Genomic DNA, 27,779 nt, shown 5'->3' with positions numbered 1-27,779 from the left:
TTTTGATATATCTTAGTAATTAACATTAATATAAAAATTTATAGTATAAAATAAATTATTCATTACATATTATAGAGACATATTGCTTGATCCAGGAATACATATGAAATGTAATCCTAAGAGGATGTGTATAAAACTGAAAATGCTTTTATTATTCTCTTCTGAGGTCTTCCTGCAAATATGTATATCCTATTTCTCTGAATACTATTATTTCATTAATTCTTTCCAAGCTAGTACAACATTTACTCATTCTTTTTTCTTTTTTCTGGTGTAAACTTTGGGTTTTTCTAAACACAATTTAGAAATTCCTTGCATATATTTTTAGTATTCCCTAAATATTTCAGTTGTATTAAGCCGTTTTATTTTATTCCACTGTAATTCTCTTGACGACAGTATTATATTTTTTGGGAGCGGATCATCACCTCCAACATATACAGGGACACACACACACACACACACACACACACACACACAGTCTCACTTTCTCTTTTTTTGGAAAATCTGACCATTTTATGGGATGTCTCCAACATTCGTTGATTGATTGCTCTTAGTGATTTATTTCCTTGAAAACATAAAGGAGATTGATTAGCCTAGAGAACTTCAGGATCCCCAATTGCAAAAAGAGACATAATAACATAGGCTCCTGGCTATTTTCCAAGTTAAATTTTGATGGCACATCAGATGTTTCCGGTATATAACACTAGGTAGTAGGAACCTTTTTAACTTTCACTGAAGTTTAACCTCTTTCTTCATGATTTGTGTTTTTACTTAATGAAACACATTTTCATTTTTTTCCCCTGCATTTCCTCTCTTTGCTTTAAAACTACCCCTTCTGGCTTCAAGGGTTTCCCCTTAAGTTTGGTGCTGTAAGGACTTGCTAAAGAATTATGTATTGAACCTTTTTATAACCTTCAGTTTAAGACTTGGATTATATTTCATTTACTTCCAATCACTCCGCCCCAAAGGAAGAAGTTATAGTTGATAAAGTCTGTTGTCAGATACTAAGTAGCCTTCCTAATTTCTGTAATCATTTTAATTTTTGTCTTTGTCTTTGCCTGCTCTGTTCACTACCTCTTAAGGATTTCCAATCAGGACTAATATATCTAAGGTAACTGGACTCTGTCATCTTTATGATACCATAAGGCTGAGGAAAATATTAGGATGGAAATACAAAAGATTCACAAAATTTGACAGCCAATAGTTACAGCAAGTTTATGACATAAATAAATAAAGGCCAGACTCCCTAATGTTTCTATGTTAATGCTAATACCATGAAGTAAAAAGTGAGAATTAAAATCACAGCAAGTTAAACTCTTGACATAATAGGCTCCTGATATCATGTGGTTCTGTCCGACCTATAGATTCTAGAAAAAGAAGTTACTTGGAAATTTTTCTTCAGTGACATACTGGGCAAAAATGTAACATCTAAATCCAAGTTGATACATAATGTGATCAATTATTTCTCAGATATTTATCAAGACTCTGTGGAGCCACTTCTGAACTTAGGTTGGAGGACAGATAAAGAGATGAAGTGTTTTCTGTCTGGCTCTACACATCTCATAGTCTAATTTAAGATCAGGAAGATTATAATTGGTGAGGTAAGTCCTATAGATACATTAAAAAGATGGGGGACAGATAGGAGTTGGAATAAATGAAGAATTGAGTATAATCTTAAATAGGAAAAGTCAATTTTGTAAATATTGCCATCTTTAATTGATCTCTGGATTATAATTCAATAGCAATAAACATCTCAAAAATTTATCAAAAATTTGACAAAATGATTCTAAAGTTTATCTGGTAGACTTAACAGGAAAATAGAACCAAGAAGGTTTAGAGAAGAATAATGGGTGAGACTTGCTCTACTTGATATTAAAATATTAGTATCAATAGAAGCTACAGTAATTAGAGCAGTGTTGCTCTGGCATAAAAACAGAAAATCTGACTAGTAGGACAGAATGGAGACCCCAGAAACAGACCAAAATTTATTAAATCTTTATAGATAATAGATGTGGAATTAAATATGATTGAGGGAAGGGAGTTTTTATAAAAGCTGATCTGGGAGAATTGATTAAATGTTTGGAAACAATAAAATTAGATATCTGCCTCACACCATATGGTAAAATGTATTTCATGTGGAATAAGTAGCTAATTTTAATAATGAAACTATATAAGTAGAAGAGAATATATGTCCCTATGATGGAGAATAATTTTGTGCAAAATAGATAGTGATTAAACTACAAAGGAAAAGTCAACTTGATTTACATATGTAAAAATTAAAATAGTCTGAAATGAAAAGCTATTACCATCTTTTGCCTATTATAAGGAAAAGATAAATGTCTTAATTAAAAAATGGTTTAAAACCATTAAACAGTGACCCACAATTTTAAAAAATTCATGGTTAAAATTTTATTAAAAAATTTGTGAAAATATATGCATTTTCATTAGTTCAAGAATTCTACTGCTATATATGTATTCTAAGATAATAAGAAAAATTTTTTTAAAAAGGTAATTACGAAGAAGGATGATAATTGCTGAAGTAGGTGTAGTACCTGCAAAAAAATTGGGAGGGGAATTTGAATACACAAAAAATTGATCTTGAATGAGAAAATATAATTTTGGAAAATTTATCATATTTTTTAATATAGTTTTAAAATGCTAGAAGGAACCCAAATATTTAAAACTAGCAAAATATTTTACTTATAATTGATTTTGTTCAAAATACAAAATAAATTCTGGAAAAACACCAAAATTTTACCAATCACTATCTATGAGTGATGGGATTCATCTGATTTAATAAAATTATCATCTTTCAGATTTTCTACAATGAGTAGATATAATGTTTGTAATTAGATAATAAATATAAATATTAAAAAAAATTTTTAAGGATTAATCAGGACTTGGGCTAGTCAATCTTGAGTAGATCATCTAGAAAATCCATGAATATGACAGTTCCTTTTTAAACTAACTAGGATATTGTCACTGGTTTATGAAATGACTATGTAAATTACTGGACAGTGATGAATCTACAAATGATTATATAAATTAGGGGATTAAGGAGTTATTTAGTCTTAGCCCCTCATTTTGTGGATGATAAACTAAGGTCTTGTCAAATAACCTGTTTGTCTATAACCATACAAAGTTTTAATGGAAAAGTAAGAATTAGAAACCCAGCCATCTAATTACTCTTTTGGTATATAATTCATAATTCTGTGCTGCATCATAATTATAAATAATTTCGACAGGTAGATGGACAAACGAAGTTAATCAGTCAATTAATTTAAATGTGTTTATTTCATTTTAAAATTATGTGGCAAAATTAGTTCCTAAGGAAAGAATTAAAAGTAACATATAAAAAAAAAATCGTAAACTTGAAGATGGGTAAAGTGCTCATTAAAAGAAAAATGACCAGCACAGAAAAACACTTCTCATAAAAACCATCAATATAGGACTTCCCTGGTGGCACATTGGTTAAGAATCCGCCTGCCAACGCAGGGGACATGGCTTCAAGCCCGGTCCAGGAAGATCCCATATGCCGCGGAGCAGCTAAGCCTGTGTGCCACAACTACTGAAGCCCGCGCGCCTAGAGCCCGTGCTCTGCAATAAGAGAAGCCACCGCAATGAGAAGACCGCGCACCACAGCGAAGGGTAGACCCCGTTCACCGCAACTAGAGAAAGCCCGCGCACAGCAACGAAGACCCATTGCAGCCAAAAAAAAAGAAAGAAAACAAAATAAACCTGCTATCTTAAATGGAATAGAAGCATTTCTTAAAAATGGAATGATTACGTTAGTGACCAGCCAAGTCCTTAAGCTGGGAGAGCTTAGAAATTAGACAGATTACCATAGAACGCCTGACCTTCAGGCAAAGTATCCTAAAACACTTGCAATATTGACAGTCAGATGCGTTCACCATATCAGCAGCAGAAAGCCTGCTAGAAATCATGTAGGGCTATTTTCTGAATGCTCCTATTCTTTACAGGCCAGAAAAACGCTATAACCTATGTGAGCCCTTTTACAAAGGTAGCATTTCTCCCCAGTGTGCTGGTGTCACTGTATTTTACAAACATTCTTCTGAAACTTTTAGAACTTCTCAACTTATAGCTAGGCACATGCAATTCAGTGTTGTTCACACCTTTTGCGCTCATGTTCCATTGTTCACTGTGATTTTGCTCATAACCACTTACCATCTGTTTTATTATTTACTTGATATTTTTCTTCATTCTAAAACATATCTATGAAATCACATTTTTAAACACAGATTAAATGAAATTTATAAGTACTAAATTTAAAAAATTTTTTGTGTTGTTTCATGTGCACCTAAAAATCAAACTTTGGAAAATACTGATAAATATATTTCTCTCACAAGATTGTAAGTACCGTGAAGGCGGGAATGAATGATACCTCATTAGCCTTTAGGTTTACCATCATATGCATTATCCATGTTGGCTAACCTAAATTGATATGCAAGATATGTATTTAAGATTTTTTTTTTTTTTTTTTTTTGGCTGAGCCATGAGGCATGCGGGATCTTAGTTCCCTGACCAGGGATCGAACCTGTGCCCCCTGCATTGGGAGCGTGGAGTCTTAACCACTGGACTACCAGGGAAGTCCCTATTTAAGAACTTTTTTTAAAGAGATTTAACAATTACCATAATAATTGAGAAAGTGGTGGGAATGTAAATTGATACAGCCACTATGGAGAACAGTATGGAGGTTCCTTAAAAAACTAAAAATAGAACTACCATACGACCCAGCAATCCCACTACTGGGCATATACCCTGAGAAAACCATAATTCAAAAAGAGTCACGTACCACAATGTTCACTGCAGCTCTGTTTACAATAGCCAGGACATGGAAGCAACCTAAGTGTCCATCAACAGATGAATGGATAAAGAAGATGTGGCACATATTTACAATGGAATATTACTCAGCCATAAAAAGAAACAAAATTGAGTTATTTGTAGTGAGGTGGATGGACCTAGAGTCTGTCATACAGAGTGAAGTAAGTCAGAAAGAGAAAAACAAATACCGTATGCTAACACATATATATGGAATCTAAGGGAAAAAAAAAAGGTCATGAAGAACCTAGGGGTAAGATGGGAATAAAGACACAGACCTACTAGAGAATGGACTTGAGGATATGGGGAGGGGGAGGGGTAAGATATGACAGGGTGAGAGAGTGGCATGGACATATATACACTACCAAACGTAAAATAGATAGCTAGTGGGAAGCAGCCGCATAGCACAGGGAGATCAGCTCGGTGGTTTGTGACCACCTAGAGGGGTGGGATAGGGAGAGTGGGAGGGAGGGAGATGCAAGAGGGAAGAGATATGGGAACATATGTATATGTATAACTGATTCACTTTGTTATAAAGCAGAAACTAACACACCATTGTAAAGCAATTATACTCCAATAAAGATGTTTAAAAAAAAAAAAAAAGAATTGAGAAAGGGGTGATTACTTTTGGTACCTGTGGTCAAAAAAATTTTTTTAAGTTGGGGAGGAGGGATAGATTGGGAGTTTGGGATTGACATGTACACATTGCTTTATTTAAAATAGATAACCAACAAGGACCTACTGTATAGCACAGGGAACTCTGCTCAGTATTCTGTAATAACCTAAATGGGAAAAGAATTTGAAAAAGAATAGATATATGTATATGTATAGCTGAATCACTTTGCTGTACACCTGAAACTAACACAACATTGTTAATCAACTATACTCCAATATAAAATAAAAATTTTTTAAAAATAGGGAATTTGGAGGGTGGAGGAATTACATAAGTTGGTCAAAAGATACAAACTTCCAGTTATAAGACAAAGACGTACTAGGGCTGTAATGTACAACATGATGACTGTAGTTTACACTGCTATATGGTGTATTTGCTTAGGGAGTAGATCCTCAAAGTTCTCATAACAGGGAAAAAAGCATTATTTTGTATCCATATGACATGATGGGTATTAACTAACCTTACTGTGGTAATCATTTCACAATATATATGTCAAGTCATAATGCTGTACACCTTAAACTTTTACAGTGCTGTATGCCACTTATATCTAAATAAAGCTGAAAAAAAAAATAGGGAATCTAAACTGAATCTTAACATAGAAATATATTCTCTTGAGCAAGGGCAGGAGAAACAAAAGGTAACACTAGCGGATAGGGGTAATATGTACCCCTACATGCTCTATTCTTTATCTGGTAGCTGGAGCTGTCCAGTAACTTGAAACATGAAAATTAGTGAGATCTGGACTCTTACATCATCAGTAATCCAGCATTCTTTCCTTTAAGGAGTTAGTCTTTGCCTTATTTAGATTCAAGGCTTTTTAGGGAGGAAGACTGACATTATTTGTTCTACATCTGAAACTGGTTTATATCTGCCTGAAGCCAGCCTGGAGACATCGAAATCCCTTTTGTCTGTGAGTGAATTGGAAATAAATCTGGGTGATGAATCTGATCACTACATCATCACACTGCAAATCTTTGAATTCTTACGAAAGTACTTCTATTATGTCATTTTTGTGTGTGTGTATGTAGGGTGAGAAAGAAAAATAGTCATCATTGCTTCTTTCCTCCTGGGTAGTATAAACATTTTTTTTTCTATTATTGTAAGTTAAGAAGAATTATAGTACCAGAGAAGATGACTTAACCCTCCTCCCTCCACCCCATTCCCAATCAAGTATCTTCATTCCCTTCCTTATTGAATTTACTGAACTTTCTTTTCCTGTGGCCATTTCCTTTATGGAATTTTTATGATTTTAATATTTTAATCAAGCTTGAAGGATTACATGTATACCATTCTCTCCTAATACTGAATCCACTGATGGCACTTTTTGCAGTTATTTTATCCCTTCTCTAATTATTTTTTTATAGTATTTGAACAGAGTGGAATAGTAGGAAAAAAAAAGAGAGAATCTAATCTGAATCCTGAATCTGTCATTTGCTTGTTTTTGAACACTGAGCAAGTTGGTTAAGCTCAATGACCCATAGTCACTTTGTTTGTAAAATGAGACCAATACTAATTAGAGTGTAGGAATAATGTAAAAAGTATAAAGATAATGGGGGGGGGGAGTGGGAGGGAGGCCCAAGAGAGAGGGGATATATGCAAACATATAGCTGATTCACTTCATTGTACAGCAGAAACTAACACAACATTGTAAAGCAACTATACTCCAAAAATATATATATATATAATACTTTAGTAGGTATTCAATAAGTAATAAACTTTATATAGTAGGTAGCTTGATGCATTGGCAAAAAGTATGGGCTTTCGAGGCATTCACACCTTTTAAGATAGGATTATTAACTGTTTAAGTCACTTATTATTCCTGTACCTTCCTCCACATTCACAAATGAGTGTTTTAACCCCTTGTATGAATTAGAAATGAGAAATATGAGGCTCCTACCTTGGCAGTGCCAGGGATATAGCAAGTACTTGGGCTTGTATTGTTTGTTGCCTGAATCTTTATTGAGTTACCTTTTAAACACATTTAAATTCATCCATGATCATTTTCTTGCATTTTAGGTTTTCAATCTTGATTTTATTACCACTTTTATGGGCTGTTTTGTGTTAAGGTTAACCTTAGAACTTTTTTTTTTTTAATTAATTAATTAATTTATTTTTAATGGCTGTGTTGGGTCTTCGTTTCTGTGTGAGGGCTTTCTCTAGTTGCGGCAAGCGGGGGGCCACTCTTCATCGCGGTGCGCGGGCCTCTCACTGTCGCGGCCTCTCTTGTTGCGGAGCACAGGCTCCAGACGCGCAGGCTCAGTAATTGTGGCTCACGGGCCTAGTTGCTCCGCGGCATGTGGGATCTTCCCAGACCAGGGCTCAAACCCGTGTCCCCTGCATTGGCAGGCAGATTCTCAACCACTGCGCCACCAGGGAAGCCCTAAAGTACATCTTATATGCTACATATTTCCCTCTTAATAATTGAATAAAGTATGAGGCAGAAACGTTTTTAAAGGTCAACCATGGATTATTATTGCTCTTCCTTATTCCTTTAATTCAATAGAGAAGCCCAAGGCAAAGTGAAATGAACTTGATGGCCAGTGTATCATAAGCTAGAAAACAATTTTCCGTGAGTGAGACAGAGTATAATTTTCACCTGAGCTGGAGACTTGGAAAGTTTGTGATTATTCACTAACAACAGGTTAGCAATGCACTGAGGTCAGGTCGTCCTGGGTTTGAATTGCAGTTTTACCACTTTATACATTTATGGTTTTGTGTGTTTGATTTAGCCACTGGGCTTTTCAATTTTCTTATCTGTGAAATCCAGGTAATTAAGGATGTTCCTTAATTTAAAAAATGAGATACATAAGCAACTACTGTAGAGATTGAAAATATGTTTCATCTCACAAACCTAATTTGAAAAGTTAGTTGGTACTGGCTGAATGAGGGTGATGCGTTAAGGCCCCTTGTGGGGCTAAGTGAGAAAACATTCTGTGTGCCCAAAGGTATAGAATGGGAGGAGTGGCTGCATGTAAGTCAGACATTTGCTCCCTATAGCTTGCTACCCTATTTTGTAATAAACATTCAATGAATGTTATAGTCATTGTTGTTACTGAGATGCAATGAATGGTTACATGAAGTTTTTCTAAGTTGTAATGAATAGTACCTAAGTAAGCTGGTTATTTACATTTTTCATATACTTACCAAGATGCATTATGGCATTATATTTCTTATTTGTGGTCCTTTGGTATTTCCCCACCTCACAAGCTTTATAACTTAATAAGTTGCTTTTGAGTTCTTACTAAACAAAATAGTTCAACCTAAGTAGTTAGCAAATTAATAATATTTCATTTCAAAATGGGTTTTAATAATGATAGATTTCTGACTTGGAAAAAAAATAGTGCACTTTCTGAAATGATTTTTTAAAAATCAGACACTTAAATATAAAGATTTGAATCTCGAAAGCACCCTGGAATTGGGGTTCTCCTGCACTCTCTTTCTGTACAGGTAACTTACCTGTTACTATTCTACAAGTTAGTTGAATTTTTAATAATGAAAAGTAGAAGCCATATTAAATGCAACGATTGTAGAACTTCTAAAAAGTGATCTATGAGCACTTGAAGACCCAAAGTAGAATTTCAGGTCAATTCCAAATAGAACCTATAATGCAGACCCATCTTTCAGGTCTAACTCTGAAATTTTTTTTTTTTTTTAACATCTTTATTGGAGTATAATTGCTTTACAATGGTGTGTTAGTTTCTGCTTTATAACAAAGTGAATCAGTTATACATATACATATGTTCCCATATCTCTTCCCTCTTGCATCTCCCTCCCTCCCACCCTCCCTATCCCACCCCTCTAGGTGGTCACAAACCACCGAGCTGATCTCCCTGATCTCCCTGTGCTATGCGGCTGCTTCCCACTAGCTATCTATTTTACGTTTGGTAGTGTATATATGTCCATGCCACTCTCTCACCCTGTCATATCTTACCCCTCCCCCTCCCCATATCCTCAAGTCCATTCTCTAGTAGGTCTGTGTCTTTATTCCCATCTTACCCCCAGGTTCTTCATGACCTTTTTTTTTTTTTTCCCCCTTAGATTCCATATGTATGTGTTAGCATACTGTATTTGTTTTTCTCTTTCTGACTTACTTCACTCTGTATGACAGACTCTAACTCCATCCACCTCACTACAAATACCTCCATTTCGTTTCTTTTTATGGCTGAGTAATAGTCCATTGTGTATATGTGCCACATCTACTTTATCCATTCATCCGATGATGGACACTTAGGTTGCTTCCATGTCCTGGCTATTGTAAATAGAGCTGCAATGAACATTTTGGTGCATGACTCTTTTTGAATTATGGTTTTCTCAGGGTATATGCCCAGTAGTGGGATTGCTGGGTCGTATGGTAGTTCTATTTTTAGTTTTTTAAGGAACCTCCATACTGTTCTCCATAGTGGCTGTATCAGTTTACATTCCCACCAACAGTGCAAGAGGGTTCCCTTTTCTCCACACCCTCTCCAGCATTTATTGTTTCTAGATTTTTTGATGATGGCCATTCTAACCAGTGTGAGATGATATCTCATTGTAGTTTTGATTTGCATTTCTCTAATGATTAATGATGTTGAGCATTCTTTCATGTGTCTGTTGGCAATCTGTATATCTTCTTTGGAGAAATGTCTATTTAGGTCTTCTGCCCATTTTTGGATTGGGTTGTTCGTTTTTTTGTTATTGAGCTGCATGAGCTGCTTGTAAATCTTGGAGATTAATCCTTTGTCAGTTGCTTCATTTGCAAATATTTTCTCCCATTCTGAGGGTTGTCTTTTGGTCTTGTTTATGGTTTCCTTTGTTGTGCAAAAGCTTTTAAGTTTCTTTAGGTCCCATTTGTTTTTGTTTTTATTTCCATTTCTCTAGGAGTTGGGTCAAAAAGGATCTTGCTGTGATTTATGTCATAGAGGGTTCTGCCTATGTTTTCCTCTAAGAGTTTTATAGTGTCTGGCCTTACATTTAGGTCTTTAATCCATTTTGAGTTTATTTTTGTGTATGGTGTTAGGGAGTGTTCTAATTTCATACTTTCACATGTACCTGTCCAGTTTTCCCAGCACCACTTATTGAAGAGGCTGTCTTTTCTCCACTGTATATGCTTGCCTCCTTTATCAAAGATAAGGTGACCATATGTGCGTGGGTTTATCTCTGGGCTTTCTATCCTGTTCCATTGATCTATATTTCTGTTTTTGTGCCAGTACCAAACTGTCTTGATTACTGTAGCTTTGTAATATAGTCTGAAGTCAGGGAGCCTGATTCCTCCAGCTCCATTTTTCGTTCTCAAGATTGCTCTGGCTATTTGGGGTCTTTTGTGTTTCCATACAAATTGTGAAAATTTTTGTTCTAGTTCTGTGAAAAATGCCAGTGGTAGTTTGATAGGGATTGCATTGAATCTGTAGATTGCTTTGGGTAGTACAGTGATTTTCACAATGTTGATTCTTCCAATCCAAGAACATGGTATATCTCTCCATCTATTTGTATCATCTTTAATTTCTTTCATCAGTGTCTTATAATTTTCTGCATACAGGTCTTTTGTCTCCTTAGGTAGGTTTATTCCTAGATATTTTATTCTTTTTGTTGCAATGGTAAACGGGAGTGTTTTCTTAATTTCACTTTCAGATTTTTCATCATTAGTGTATAGGAATGCAAGAGATTTCTGTGCATTAATTTTGTATCCTGCTACTTTACCAAATTCATTGATTAGTTCTAGTAGTTTTCTGGTAGCATCTTTAGGATTCTCTATGTATAGTATCATGTCATCTACATACAGTGACAGCTTTACTTCTTCTTTTCCGATTTGGATTCCTTTTATTTCTTTTTCTTCTCTGATTGCTGTGGCTAACACTTCCAAAACTATGTTGAATAATAGTGGTGAGAGTAGGCAACCTTTTCTTGTTCCTGATCTTAGTGGAAATGGTTTCCATTTTTCACCATTGAGGACAATGTTGGCTGTGGGTTTGTCATATATGGCCTTTATTATGTTGAGGAAAGTTCCCTCTATGCCTACTTTCTGCAGGGCTTTTATCATAAATGGGTGTTGAATTTTGTCGAAAGCTTTCTCTGCATCTATTGAGATGATCATATGGTTTTTCTCCTTCAATTTGTTAATATGATGTATCACGTTGATTGATTTGTGTATATTGAAGAATCCTTGCATTCCTGGAATAAACCCCACTTGATCATGGTGTGTGATCCTTTTAATGTGCTGTTGGATTCTGTTTGCTAGTATTTTGTTGAGGATTTTTGCATCTATGTTCATCAGTGATATTGGCCTGTAGTTTTCTTTCTTTGTGACATCTTTGTCTGGTTTTGGTATCAGGGTGATGGTGGCCTCTTAGAATGAGTTGGGGAGTGTTCCTCCCTCTGCAATATTTTGGAAGAGTTTGAGAAGGATAGCTGTTAGCTCTTCTATAAATGTTTGATAGAATTCACCTGTGAAGCCATCTGGTCCTGGGCTTTTGTTTGTTGGAAAATTTTTAATCACAGTTTCAATTTCAGTGCTTGTGATTGGTCTGTTCATATTTTCTATTTCTTCCTGGTTCAGTCTCGGCAGGTTGTGCATTTCTAAGAATCTGTCCATTTCTTCCAGGTTGTCCATTTTATTGGCATAGAGTTGCTTGTAGTAATCTCTCTTGATCGTTTGTATCTCTGCAGTTTCAGTTGTTACTTCTTCTTTCTCATTTCTAATTCTATTGATTTGAGTCTTCTTCCTTTTTCTCTTGATGAGTCTGGCTAATGGTTTATCAATTTTGTTTATCCTCTCAAAGAACCAGCTTTTAGTTTTATTGATCTTTGCTATTGTCTCCTTCATTTCTTTTTCATTTATTTCTGATCTGATCTTTATGATTTCTTTCCTTCTGCTAGCTTTGGGATTTTTTTGTTCTTCTTTCTCTAATTGCTTTAGGTGCAAGGTTAGGTTGTTTATTCGAGATGTTTCCTGTTTCTTGATGTAGGCTTGTATTGCTATAAACTTCCCTCTTAGAACTGCTTTTGCTGCATCCCAAAAGTTTTGGGTCGTCGTGTCTCCATTGTCGTTTGTTTCTAGGTATTTTTTGATTTCCCCTTTGATTTCTTCAGTGATCACTTCGTTATTAAGTAGTGTATTGTGTAGCCTCCATGTGTTTGTATTTTTTACAGATCTTTTCCTGTAATTGATATCTAGTCTCATAGTGTTGTGGTTGGAAAAGATACTTGATACGATTTCAATTTTCTTAAATTTACCAAGGCTTGATTTGTGACCCAAGATATGATCTATCCTGGAGAATGTTCCATGAGCACTTGAGAAAAATGTGTATTCTGTTGTTTTTGGGTGGAATGTCCTATAAATATCAATTAAGTCCATCTTGTTTAAGGTATCATTTAAAGCTTGTGTTTCCTTATTTATTTTCATTTTGGATGATCTGTCCATTGGTGAAAGTGGGGTGTTAAAGTCCCCTACTATGATTGTGTTACTGTCGATTTCCCCTTTTATGGCTGTTAGTATTTGCCTTATGTATTGAGGTGCTCCTATGTTGGGTGCATAAATATTTACAATTGTTATACCTTCCTCTTGGATCGATCCCTTGATCATTATATAGTGTCCTTCTTTGTCTCTTGTAATAGTCTTTGTTTTAAAGTCTATTTTGTCTGATATGAGAATTGCTACTCCAGCTTTCTTTTGATTTCCATTTGCATGGAATATCTTTTTCCATCCCCTCACTTTCAGTCTGTATGTGTCCCTAGGTCTGAAGTGGGTCTCTTGTAGACAGCATATATACGGGTCTTGTTTTTGTATCCATTCAGCCAGTCTGTGTCTTTTGGTGGGAGCATTTAATCCATTTACATTTAAGGTAATTATCAATATGTATGTTCCTATTCCCATTTTCTTAACTGTTTTGGGTTTGTTATAGTAGGTGTTTTCCTTCTCTTGTGTTTCTTGCCTAGAGAAGTTCCTTTAGCATTTGTTGTAAAGCTGGTTTGGTGGTGCTGAACTCTCTCAGCATTTGCTTGTCTGTAAAGGTTTTAATTTCTCCATCAAGTCTGAATGAAATCCTTGCTCGGTAGAGTAATCTTGGTTGTAGGTTTTTCTCCTTCATCACTTTAAGTATATCCTGCCACTCCCTTCTGGCTTGCAGAGTTACTGCTGAAAGATCAGCTGTTAACCTTATGGGGATTCCCTTGTGTGTTATTTGTTGTTTTTCCCTTGCTGCTTTTAATATATTTTCTTTATATTTAATTTTGGATAGTTTGATTAATATGTGTCTTGGTGTGTTTCTCCTTGGATTTATCCTGTATGGGACTCTCTGTGCTTCCAGGACTTGATTAACTATTTCCTTTCCCATATTAGGGAAGTTTTCAACTATAATCTCTTCAAATATTTTCTCAGTCCCTTTCTTTTTCTCTTCTTCTTCTGGGACCCCTATAATTCGAATGTTGGTGCGTTTAATGTTGTCCCAGAGGTCTCTGAGACTGTCCTCAGTTCTTTCCATTCTTTTTTCTTTATTCTGCTCTGCAGTAGTTATTTCCACTATTTTATCTTCCAGGTCACTTATCCGTTCTTCTGCCTCAGTTATTCTGCTATTGATCCCGTCTAGAGTATTTTTAATTTCATTTATTGTGTTTTTCATTGTTGCTTGGTTCCTCTTTAGTTCTTCTACGTCCTTGTTAAATGTTTCTTGCATTTTGTCTATTCTATTTCCAAGATTTTGGATCATCCTTCCTATCATTATTCTGAATTCTTTTTCAGGTAGACTGCCTATTTCCTCTTCATTTGTTAGGTCTGGTGTGTTTTGACCCTGCTCCTTCATCTGCTGTGTGTTTTTCTGTCTTCTCATTTTGCTTATCTTACTGTGTTTGGGGTCTCCTTTTCACAGGCTGCAGGTTCGTAGTTCCCGTTGTTTTTGGTATCTGTCCCCAGTGGCTAAGGTTGGTTCAGTGGGTTGTGTAGGTTTCCTGGTGGAGGGAACTAGTGCCTGTGTTCTGGTGGATGAGGCTGGATCTTGTCTTTCTGGTGGGCACGTCCATGTCTGGTGGTGTGTTTTGGGGTGTCTGTGGCCTTATTATGATTTTAGGCAGCCTCTCTGCTAATGGATGGGGCTGTGTTCCTGTCTTGCTAGTTGTTTGGCGTAGGGTGTCCAGCACTGTAGCTTGCTGGTCGTTGAGTGAAGCTGGGTCTTGATGTTGAGATGGAGATCTCTGAGAGATTTTCGCCGTTTGGTATTACGTGGAGCTGGGAGATCTCTTGTGGACCAGTGCCCTGAAGTTGGCTCTCCCACCTCAGAGGCACAGCCCTGATGCCTGGCTGTAGCACCAAGAGCCTTTCATCCACATGGCTCAGAATAAAAGGGAGAAAAAATAGAAAGAGAGAAAGAAAGGGGATAAAATAAAATAATATATAGCTATTATAATAAAAAATAAGAAAAAAAATTAAGAGAAAATTTATTAAGAAAAAAAATTTTTTTAATTTTTTAAAATATATTTATTAATTTTTTATAATAAAAAATAGAAAAAAATTATTAAGAAAAAAGTTTTTAATTTTTTTAAAATAAAAATTAAGAAAAAATTATTGAGAAAAAAATTTTTTTTAAATAAAAAGTAAGGAAAAAATTATTAAGAAAAAATTTATTAAGAAAAAAAAATATTTTAAGTAAAAAAAAAAGCAAAAAAAAACGGACGGACCGAACCCTAGGACAAATGGTGAAAGCAAAGCTATACAGACAAAATCTCACCCAGAAGCATACACATGTACACTCACAAAAAAAGGAAAAGGGGAAAAATTAATATATCCTGCTGCCAAAGTCTACCTACTGAATTTGGGATGATTCGTTGTCTATTCAGGTATTCCACAGATGCAGGTACATCAAGTTGTTTGTGGAGCTTTAATCCACTGCTTCTGAGGCTGCTGGGAGAAATTTCCCTTTCTCTTCTTTGTTTGTACAGCTCCCAGGGTTCAGCTTTGGATTTGGACCCGCCTTTGCGTGTAGGCCGTGTAGGTCACCTGAGGGTGTCTGTTCTTCGCTCACACAGGGCGGGGTTAAAGGAGCAGCTGTTTCAGGGGCTCTGGCTCATTCAGGCCGGGGGGAGGGAGGGGTACGGAGGAGACAGGGTGAGCCTGCAGCGGCAGAAGCCAGCGTGACGTTGCAGCAGCCTGAGGCGCGCCGTGCGTTCTCCCGGGAAAGTTGTCCGTGGATCACGGGAGCCTGGCCGTGGCGGGCTGCACAGGCTCCTGGGAGGGGCGGTGTGGATAGTGACCTGTGCTTGCACACAGCCTCTTGGTGGCGGCAGCATCAGCCTTAGCGTCTCATGCCCGTCTCTGGGGTCCGCGCTGGTAACCGCGGCTCACGCCTGTCTCTGGAGCTCGTTTAGGCGGAGCTCTGAATCCCCTCTCCTTGCGCGCCGCGAAACAAAGAGGCAAGAAAAAGTCTCTTGCCTCTTCGGCAGCTGCAGACTTTTTCCCGGACTCCCTCCCGGCTAGCTGTGGTGCGCTAACCCCTTCAGGCTGTGTTCACGCTGCCAACCCCAGTCCTCTCCCTGCGATCCGACCGAAGCCCGAGCCTCAGCTCCCAGCCCCCGCCCGCCCCGGCGGCTGAGCAGACAAGCCTCTTGGGCTGGTGAGTGCTGGTCGGCGCCGATCCTCTGTGCGGGAATCTCTCCGCTTTGCCCTCCGCACCCCTGTGGCTGCGCTCTCCTCCGTGGCCCTGAAGCTTCCCCCCTCTGCCACCCGCAGTCTCCGCCCGCGAAGGGGCTTCCTAGTGTGTGGAAACCTTTCCTCCTTCACAGCTCCCTCCCACTGGTGCAGGTCCCGTCCCTATTCTTTTGTCTCTGTTACTTCTTTTTTCTTTTGCCCTACCCAAGTACGTGGGGAGTTTCTTGCCTTTTGGGAGGTCTGACGTCTTCTGCCAGCGTTCAGTGGGTGTTTTGTAGGAGCAGTTCCGCGTGTAGATGTATTTCTAATGTATCTGTGGGAAGGAAGGTGATCTCCGCGTGTAGATGTATTTCTAATGTATCTGTGGGAAGGAAGGTGATCTCCTCGTCTTACTCTTCCGCCATCTTGCCCAGACCCCCTAACTCTGAAATTAGTATGTGTTTTCTTCTGGCTTTAGAATCCCTTTTAGAGATAAATAGTTGGATTTGGTTTATCATTAATTGCTTTACAATTTTTAATATCCAGGATTGTGCATCTTTTCTGTTATATAAATCATATCTAGTATCGTTTTAGTATGAAGAAGTGGTTCACTCTCCCTAAGGAAAATTACTATTTGTTTTGTTTGGAAATATTTATTAGTTCAACATGGCAAAAAGAAAATTGTATGACATTGTTTCACTTATTAGGAGATATTATAATTAAAAAATATAATTATCGCAGAAACATGTAAAAAATTTTTTAAATCCATGCCTAATCCTACCATCCTAACAACTATGAATGTTTTGTATATTTTATTCTAGTTTTTGGTCTTTGCTTCAGGATTTCTTGCATCTCACCCTGAGCATTTGATTAAATCTAACCAAATTCTTCTTAAATGCAAACACATTTTAAGCTTTAGGAAAAACATTTTTTTTTGAGCTATCATTTTTATGATAATATAGTTTAGTGACTTTTCTCAGAACTAGAAACACATAGATGTGTGTGAGTAGTACCTACATTTTTATGCATGTTACATATAATTTGACACCAGTATTTTTACTAACCGGTCAAGCAAAGGGCACTCAAAAGGTCAGGAGACGCAAATCAATTCAATTCATCAGACATATTTCTATTGACAATGCTGTGCTAATGCAAAAAGAATTTGATTAAAATAAAAGGAAGCTAGCTCTTCCTTTGAAGCAAAGATGTACACCCAGTGTGGGTAACACATTTAGGAAAAGCCTCTGATTATTCCTCTAAATGGAAAAAGCCATCATAATTATGATTAGTTAAGCTATAAAAGTCTGCTTGAAAAATAATGCAGGTCACCAGTCTGTTGCCTGGTCTCAGAAATTAAGTAGCTTCAACATTTGCAGTGTTTATTATAACTATAATATTTAACTTACATACACAAATCATCTTAAAATACACTTTTACCATCAGGTGAATATTCTACCATACTATGAGCATAGAAGGGAGAGGGGGATGATAATAAGCAGGCAACTGATACACTTTTGGCTTTATTTCCAATTTTTTTCTCTTGCTTGGCTGTTAGTGAAATGCTATTTGGTGGGCAAAATTTGTGTAATTTGAAAGTAACAGCTGATGGCTGAAAGGCCTTAGACTAGCTTTGCACATGGTGATGGGCATGCTAAGTAGCTGTCATATATTCACTGGATCTTCCAAAGGAAACTGGTAAATTTTATTTACTTATTAAAATATAAAATGCAAATAATTTCTGAAAAAACTAAAATCTAGCACCAATGCTTAAACCCAAATATTTTTAACTCCTTCATTTAATCTTACTTTCTCAACAAGGTTGTCAACCTTAGAGGGTAGGACCTTGAACTTCTGTTGTCTAGGTGCTGCATAATACTCTCCAATTAGTAGTTATTCTATAAATACTTGAGTGTCTGAAGGAATGAATGAATGTGAATAAAAAAGAACAAATGATTGTACATAAGAAAGACCCAATTAAAAAAAAAAAAAAGAAATGATGACAAAGCACATATTCTTGGGAGTTAGATGTTTCTAAGTTAAAAAAAAAATCAAAGCTTTATCATGTGCTACATTTTTGACTTTTAGGCATTTCACTTAATTTCTCCAAACACAAGTTTTCTCATCTGTGAAATAGACATGATGGTGACTTTTGGGGAATCAAATGAGGTAACGGATGAGAGTACTTGCCACAGAATCTGAAAATGTGTGGAATATAAACATGATGATGTGATCTGTTGCAAATGTTCTTGGAAAGCTGTATCCTCATACTGATTTTCATGATTCTCTTGCCAGGTGAAGCGTACATGCAACTAAGCAAGCTCCCTGAAGCAGAGCATTGGTATATGGAATCACTGAGATCCAAGACAGACCACATCCCTGCTCATCTCACCTATGGGAAACTGCTTGCTCTAACAGTGAGTAACTCCCTTTCTCACCCTTTAGAAACTGGTTCTGCCTGTGCAGACTGAGGCAGATAGGGTTTGAGGTACTGGTTCCTGGCCAGTTAACCCAGATTGTTAGGATTTAATGATGATAATACTAAGTTAGAACTCTGTACAGAAAAATATAGAAAAATGCATTCCTTTGGCTATGGGGTTTGCCATAGATAAAATATGATATGTATCCTTGATGTAACTTAATTGAAATGTATAAATGGAGAACTCCAAATATGAGATTATATAATGAACTTGTCAAAATAACAATATTTGTATAAAGACTATGTTCTCCAAGCCAGTGTTAACCCCAGATTGGCTATAATGTGGAATTAAGTCTGATTCTTTCCAAAAAGCCAGCATTATATAAGATACTGCATGTGCGTCCATCACTGTCACCTAGAATTCCTACTAATTGGAAATCATTCTGTAAGAGAAGTGGAGCCATCATTTGGCCACCCACTATGTGACAAGCTCTCTTGGCCACATTTCTGTGAAAGTGGTATTATTTGAAGCATAAGAAATTGTTGATATTCTACCTTTGTGACTTACAAAAACTGTAATTTTATGTGCCTCAAAGTAGTATTAATGTTTTTATTTTATACAATCGGGGATTGTTCAAAATATTTAAGTAACTTTTCACCCAGCTAATAAATGGTACAACTAGCCTCAATCCTAATCTGAATCTATTATCTGTGTTATTTTAGTTATATCCCTTAATCTCTCTCCAATATTACTAAAAATAAATGAACACTAGCAAAACGTAGAGCAAATGGTCAGGAAAGTGATTGCTAAGTGAATTCGTAGAAGGGTGTCTTGTAATTATTTGAAAATAATAACATTTTTATTTCCCACAGAAGATGATAAGCTAAACACTTAAAAGTATTATGTATCCATTCTAAGATATCACTAAAATGTTACTAAAGAGATTATATAGGCAGACTAAGTAACCAGAAAACATCCCACTAAAAAACATCTAGATATGCCTAATAAACTACAACAGATACGCTCTTAATGCATGGCTGAGCTCAAGGTGTAGAAAGAGAATTTCCCAGGGATGGAAATGAAGCAATAACTAAACACCAGAACAGTAAACAGTAGGCTGTTCCTACAGCTGATTTGGGATAGTTTACCAGTTGCAACAACCCATGGGAAGGAGCTTATTGTTTGTTTTCCTTCTTGTTGGAATAAGAGACAAAACCTTGGACCAACAGAAGGCCAGGAATTAGATGCCTAAATAAAGCAGGAAAGTTCATATCCTCAGTGAAAGAATAATGTAGAAAAAGTTCACATACTGATACAAGAGGACAGCATGAAAGTTTGTCTATCTCAGCATGGAATCTGAAATCTTTGCAGAGAATTTGTCACTATCATCCTCCCTTCACCAGGCTTTGGGTTTTGAATTTAGTTTACGTGAATGATCAGGGAATTCCTAGGCCAAGAAATTAAAGTCAGTCCACTAAAACCTCTAGCTGAAGACGTTACTGAAGGTGTCCTTCGAAAGAACACAGTTAAATCTAGAAGGAGTTACTAAGTGGGGAGCAAAAAGACTGGTGAACAAAGAAATGGTGATTATGTGGGTAAATCAGAATAAACTTTTACTGAATAAAACTATTGAGAAGGAATAACCTCACAGGAACAGTCAGAATGGGAGGGGAGATGAAATTTAAGCTGATTTTTGGAAGCCAGAAAGCAGAAAGAGGTATTACAACTGATTCGTCAGAACAGAGTAAACCACCATCTAAAGGGAGTTTGGAACGGGATAACAATGAGAAGAAAGCTGGAGAGACTCAAGACGTGGTGGCAGCTGGCATAGAAGAGAGTGAGTTAAGGAGTATAAAATAGGGTAATCAGTTGTAACTTACATATGCGGCAGTCAGGTTTCTCCCCGTGTGCACAGTGCTAGCAAGCCGGCACTCACCTCCAAGTGGGGAAGGGATGCTCACGGTGGCGGAGCAGTTGGGTGAGAGAGCTCCATGACTCAGGAACAGCTTGCCCAGTCAAAGGTGGAATGCAGAGGGGACTGAAAAGAGGATTGATTGAATGTCTTCCAGTGGAGTACTCAGATTGTCAGTACCGCTCCCCTGCCACACGCAGAACACAAGCTACACAAAGTTCATACCCCCTCAGCAACACATATACACACACCTCACCTCCCAAGAAATGGTTGCATTCTTATCTGGAGAAACTGAATCACTGTAGGGGAAAGATTTCCATATACCTACCTTTGGAGGTCCCTGAAAATGACTAGCTCCCAAACCAGACAAACAAAAGTGACTCCAGTCTAGAAAGCATACTTATGCCTAAGGAGTTCATTCAGCTTTTATTACTTTTAAATAACAATGGGCAACCAAGGATCATCAGTCATATTAGGAAAGCCTCAAATGTAAAAGATTGGAACTGAAACAAATGATTAGCAAAAGGAAACTGAAGGAAACAAAAGAAAAAAAAATCCTTAGAGATGGTAATATAGCATTTTGTGAAGTGCAGGATGCCATAAAAAATAAATAATGAAAAAACAAGAAAGAGCTTTTAGAAGTTAAAAAAAAAATGATGGTAAAACAATTTTCATTTGAAGGATAAGAAAATAAAGGTGAGTAAATGTTTTCATACATAAACATAAAGATGAAGAAAAAAATATATGAAAGAAGAAATTATGAAATAAATTAATATGGGGGCCCAAAAAACGAAGGAACAGAGAAAGGGAAAGAATATTACTTAGAATTGGAGGGTATAAGTTGCCATTTTGGCCATCTATAGGATCATAATATGTCTAGTTTAATCAGTTAGAAAAAAATTATTTTACCTTATGAAAACCTGTTCCATTTCCTATTCTGATAGGCTGATAATTCACACAGCTCCATATAAAAATAGAATGCATATATAACTTTGGCCTCAACTACTGTCTTTGAGATGTCCTTATGGAATTCAAATGGAAACATTTTTAATTAGATTGAGAAATGGCCACCTTCAAAGAATCTAAAAGTTTCAAATGCCTGATTTACCTCTCCACCAAAAAAAGTCATTTAGAAAAAAAAAAAAAACTGAATGCTTAAATGTACTTAATTCTGAATATACCTAGATTGTGACACTAGTTTGGATATAGAAACTACGTGTCTTTTAAAATGTTTTTTCCTTCTTCTTTTCACGCCTGAATAATTTGTTTCCTGTACCAAAAATATGATTTTACAGGCTGCTTTATTTTTCAGAAGGTATTTTTAAGAACAAGATTTAGCAGTTTTAATTTACTGAAACATATGGAAGGAAGGGAAGGAAAGACATGTATTACAATCAAATTTTAATCCCCACCCCCCCCCATCAAGAGAACTTTCATAGTTTCCGACTTGCTGATTAGATGAAATACAAATCCTATTATGGAATGGCTTAAACTCAAAGTGCCAAAAACTCCACAACCATCCTTAACAGTCTCTTTTTGAATTATGAGATTTGGCAAATTTCTGATCCCAGTGGATTGCTTTTGTCTAATTTTGGGTTTCTTGGCCTGGTAATATGCCATTGACTTAACATGGAATTGGCAAGGTAGAAAATGCCACACATTTGACTTCTGAATGCTTTAAATATAAAATATTATAAAATGGAATTGGCTATTACTCTCAAGGGAAGAAGAATAGAAATGGAATTGTGTTTTTACTGTTCCATCAAAACTGACCAAAGGCAAAATATGTAAAACTGATATGCAACAAAATTAGACTTAGACTATAGAGTAGGACTTCATATAAAGAATTATATTTTTCTGAGACAAATTAGACAAAAAATTGATTATTGGTGCTTTTATTATAGCCAGTGGAATGATTCACTCGAGCATTTTTGTACAAAATTTTCTTTAAGAATTTGTAGTATTTATAGTATTTAGAAAAGTTCAAAAAGATTTGGAATTTCCCAGAATGCTCTGACAAATTCCATAGATCAAATCCTTTTTTATTTCTTTGACAAAAATGTCCCTTTCCTCTCTCTACCTGTTCAAATTTTATTTCATCTGTGAAGTCTTGCCTGAGTCTTTCAAGCAATGATTTTTTCCTTTCTCTGTACTTCCATGGCACTGGTTTCAGTATCTCTATAATAGCACATTTTAGATTGAATGGCAGACATAAATCTATGTTTTTTGACCCTGGACATGGGACAGGGACTAAGTCTTAACTTATCTTTTTATCTCTTTAGTATATGGCATTTCAGTATCTTGATAACTATCCCTGTACCCTCCTTTTGCATTTCCCTTGTTAAGTTACATAAGGGCTGGGCATAGGTCATTTTTTCCCCCCAGTTTTATTTAGATATAATTGACATATAGTACTGTATAAGTGAAAGGTATACAGGGTGCCTGACTTTTTAATATTTCTGTTTCCCTAGCCTGATTCTCATGTCCTCATTAGTCCCTTCATTTTGCCAACACATGTATAGAGATTTGTTAATCCATGCTAGGGATCACTCTAATTCCCAATGATATATACTGAATAAATGAATGAGAGTGGCATGATTGTAGAGTGGATACAGTGTAATGTTCCAAGACCCTGGAAGGGGAGGTGGTCACAAGAGGATTGTACATCTCTTGAGTGCCTGTGATTGATATATGTTATTTCATGAAGCTTTACAACGAGTACTGTCCTCTTTTTATAAACGAGGAAACTGAGCTTCAGAGATTTAAGGAATGTCCCCAAGAATAAATAAGCCACTAAATAGTAGAATTGGATACATCCTCAAGGATTTCTGAATTAAGCATCATTAATTTTCATTCTATATTAAATAATTTTGTGTGGAGCTTTTTCCCTCCTTTTATACTTGATCAGAGATTCTAAAAGGAAGTTAGTGCTCCTGCCTCCCCGTTTTTTTTTTTTAATTAAATTTATTTTTTATTTTTTGGCTGCGTTGGGTCTTTGTTGCTGCACGCGGGCTTTCTCTAGTTGTGGCGAGCGGGGGCTACTCCTCATTGCAGTGCGTGGGCTTCTCACTGCCGTGCATGGGCTTCTCACTGCGGTGGCTTCTCTTGTTGCAGAGCACGGGCTCTAGGCACGTGGGCTTCAGTAGTTGTGGTGCGCAGGCTCGGTAGTTGTGGCGCACGGACTTAGTCGCTCCGCGGCATGTGGGATCTTCCCAGGCCAGGGACTGACCCTGTGTCCCCTGTATTGGCAGACGGATTCTTAACCACTGTGCCACCAGGGAAGTCCCATCCCCGTTTTTTATAACTTATTTTTAGACATTACCTCTAAATGCTAGTTTAGTTTGAATGGGTAAACGCATTTTTATTATTAGGCGTTATAGGTCATTAAGGGTTTTGGCTATTGGCAAAACTTTTAACTTTTAACATTAACTTTTGGCTATTGGCACTTTTGGGTCCTACATTACAACTCAAATACAAATGTTCCAGGGTACCCTAGAGAATAGTTAGTTCTGCTTTAGGGTCACTGGTAACCTCCATGGTTACATATAGTTGGACCTGGGTGACATCTCTTTAGAATATATGGAACCTTCATACCAATGTCATATCCAATTAAAATACTAAACACAAGCTGTCTTTAAAATTGATTTATTCCTTGTTTGAACTTTGTTACCTAGGGCTAATGCCATGAATTTAAAATTGGGCATGCATTAAGAGAGAAAAGAAGGAATAACATTTCCATTATTACGGTGTTTCAGATGGTTTTATAGTTGTTTCTAAACCCATGTGTGTTCTCTAGTTGTGTGTACATCCTTACTTTGATTTTTTTTTTTCGTCCTCCTTCCTTTTGTCTTTGTTCAATTTATTTCAGCCGAATATTTTGCAGTTTTTGTGAGCCAGTAAAATTAATATTGACTTAAATTGTAGTAAAAGCAGCTTGGCTGTTAGCTTATTTTCCAGATTTAGGTTAGTAAGAGAGAAGGAAGGATATGGGAGACTCTGACAGTAATTCTTGATACAGCAAACCTTTATTTTGGCTACTGTATGGAAATACTGAGCCAGATTTCTGTGTCTAGCCAAAGTTAATTGGGCTACATAAAACTCCAGTTGTGAAAGTATTTGAAGTTCCATGGAAAAGTTCCATACCCCAGGCTAAAATGGTGTCAGTGTAGTCTATCTGGAGCGCAGCGCTGTGTGTTTCCTTGGGCCTTTTGTCATAATCATTACTATTTAGAGCTGAGATTATTTTTCCATTTGCTCCTCTTTAAAGCAAAGCTCTTCCCATTTTGCACGTTGACTAACATTTAGGTTCCTTTGTTTTATTATAATCACTGCACAGTCATGTTTAGATTGGAGGGAGCAGGGAACAAAAAATTTTCCTGTGACTCTCACTGAATGATTATTATGGATATATACCATTGAAGTTGCAAATTTATTCTGTGAAAAGAGAAGGCACATATCACATATATCATGCTACTGAAATACTGGATAACATATAGAAGAAAATTTAATTTAATATAGTGCTCAGCTAAACATTTTATATGAAATTGCCTCATCTAAACTTCATGATTTAGCATTCTGGAAGTTATCATTGTATTATTTTTACTCTGAAGCATAATGAATCTGATAGTTCTTTTTTATGCATTTTGATATACAGAATCAATCTTTTTTTTTTAATTGAGGTATCTTTATAGAATCAATCTTGTAATTACGCTATTTGTTGCCACTGAGTGACCTAGGAATCCAAGTATCTCCAAAGTATTCCAGAGTTTTACTCTGCTTTTTTATGTCAGTTACTAAAAGGCATTGTTACAGATATTTTCTTTTGCCAGAAGTAACATTATTCTCAGAAATAATATTCTCAGAATAATAATATTCTCAGAAATAATAAAATCAAAATACTCAAATTCTCAGGCATTGAAGGTCATGTGGAATAATTCTACCTGCTTTATATATACATATCATGATGCTATGTTTGAAAAGAAATATTAGCTTTTTACTTAGGGGTAAATAGGATGCTGCTGCTTTGAAACTAACTTAAATTTCATTGTTATTTTGTTTGATTTCTGTATTTGGTCTGTAGTTAACATTTAGTGCAATTTAAATAGCCCAGCAAAAATAAATAAATAACTAAATAGCCCAGCAGCCTCAGGCCTCAAAATCCCCCAGGACTCTGCTATCCCATGTTATTGGAGGGATGCAGATGGAGAAGCTGTATGCCCTTAAATATAGCTTGGCTTTCTTACAGGACTCTAAAAAAGCAATCCTTTATAAAAACCTGAATTCAATATACATTTTCTGAACCTGAACGTTGTGTCATGTTCTGTAATAAACAGTGGTGATACAAAGACCAGCAGGGCGTTTCTTTGGTCTCAAGAAGACCTCAGTGTATTCTCTTTAGGGGAAATTATAACAACTGTCTATAGTAGCTTCAGTGGTGGGCTACCATGCTTAAGACTGGTGGAAATGGTTTTTGTTTCAGAAAGGACAATTATGTAGGTACCTTAATCTTATTTTCTTTTTAATTTTTATTAGAGGCATGGGATTCCACACCACTTAGTAGATATTTTTCTCCCACTTTGCAGTCCTTTAATTTGTTACATGAGCCTGTTGATACACGAAATGACTTGGCATCACGATTTCCAGCTTGTTATCCTTTCTGCTACATCATGTTGACTCTCCTGTCATGTAATCAAGCATGAACACATTTTAATGTGAGTTAAACTCTGTTTGTAATTTATGTTTTATATTTTCCTAGTTTGATCATTATTTAATAGAAGAAATTTTGAGTATCTTTCCTTGTTAAAACAGCATCCTTGTCTAAGCCCCTGTTTACCTTTGAAAAAGGTGGTACTGACCGCATACATTTTCAAAAGCAAGTATCTTTCCTCCCAAGGAGTTGGATCAACACTTCACAAAAAAAAGTTGCCTATTTTTTCCTGTAGCCTCTGGATGTGTATACATATATTCATACACACACATATACACACACACACAGAGGCATATATATAAAGGAAGCCACGTCTGTTCTAAAATGTGAACGTTTTCATTTTTGCAGCCTCGTAAATAGGTTTATCAGCCCATCCATGAACATGTTTACAAACCCATGACATTTTGGTCATTCCCCCTTATATTCATCTACATTGCATATGAGGCCGCTTGAGCCTCAGCAGCCTGAAGCATGACATCTGCAGACTTGTAGATTTTATCCTTAGTTTTTTATTAAAATTATACTTCTTCCAAACAATAGTTAATTCTGAGTTCAACTTTTTTTTTTCCCCCCAAGTCCTGAGCTTCTAGGACCCTCTGAACTTCTCATTCATTTCCTATCTCCCTTGAAATCAATCCTCATCTCTTGCTTTCCCACCTAAAAAGAATTAAATATTACCTACAGGGTGGCCCCTGACCCTGCCGCTTCTGTGATCAGGTTAATCACAGTACTTCCTGTAGTTAGCTCGTACTCTTTATCATGCAGTAAACTAGACATTGTGAATATGCTATTCTAATATTTCTCACATAATCCCACGATCTAGGTACCTACTCTAGAGATGAGGAAACTGTGGTTCACAGAGGTTCAGACCTGTGTCCAAAGCCTCTTGCATTATACTCGGTTTTTCTGAAAGCTGTACTTAAGTTTCTCTTCAACCTTTTGTTAATTATGATCAAATATGGATATATGGTGCCTTGTACGCATAAATGCCTAACTTCAAAATATGTAAAAATTGATGGACTTCCCTGGTGGCGCAGTGGTTAAGAATCCGCCTGCCAATGCAGGGGACACGGGTTCGAGCCCTGATCTGGGAAGATCCCACATGCCGCGGAGCAACTAAGCCCGTGTGCCACAACTACTGAGCCTGCGCTCTAGAGCCTGCGAGCCACAACTACTGAGCCCACGTGCCACAACTACTGAAGCCCGCACGCCTAGAGCCTGCGCTCCACAAGAGAAGCCACTGCAATGAGAAGCCAGCGCACTGCAACAGAGTAGCCCCCGCTCAATGCAACTAGAGAAAGCCCGCGCACAGCAACGAAGACCCAACGCAGCCAATAAATAAAATAAATAAATTAAAAAAAAAAAAAAAAAAAATGTAAAAATTGATTTTTAAAGAAAATCTTTATTCAGTTTTTAGATTTTCTTATAATGCAGTTCTGAAGTGAAAAGACAACTTCTATGTATATCGTTAAATTAAAGAAGAATTTTAACATGGGTAATTCAAAAAAGGATTTAGGTATCTATATATGTGAAGTAACAAGAAAATAGTAATAGTGAAGTTGAAAGTTGAATTTTTAATTTAAATACGGTTTACATGGTGTACCTTATATGGTGTATAGTTTCTCTTGTATTTTAAGTCTTGA

The 27,779-nt window shown here is 36.5% G+C and overlaps 1 protein-coding gene across 2 annotated transcripts in view; it reads left to right on the top strand.

Annotated features, from left to right (window-relative positions):
- TMTC2 (transmembrane O-mannosyltransferase targeting cadherins 2) overlaps window positions 1-27,779 on the top strand; it is a 409,124-nt gene that overhangs the window by 274,891 nt on the left and 106,454 nt on the right. For both annotated transcript variants that reach the window (XM_061205503.1, XM_061205504.1), the window contains exon 8: window positions 18,393-18,514. In XM_061205503.1, the coding sequence (XP_061061486.1) occupies window positions 18,393-18,514 (122 nt within the window). The remainder of the gene's footprint in view (window positions 1-18,392; window positions 18,515-27,779) is intronic.

Source organism: Eubalaena glacialis, chromosome 11 (assembly GCF_028564815.1).
Source record: "Eubalaena glacialis isolate mEubGla1 chromosome 11, mEubGla1.1.hap2.+ XY, whole genome shotgun sequence".
NCBI lineage: Eukaryota > Metazoa > Chordata > Mammalia > Artiodactyla > Balaenidae > Eubalaena > Eubalaena glacialis.
Note: the sequence above shows the minus strand (reverse complement) of the source record. Positions and strands in the feature narration are given on the sequence as shown.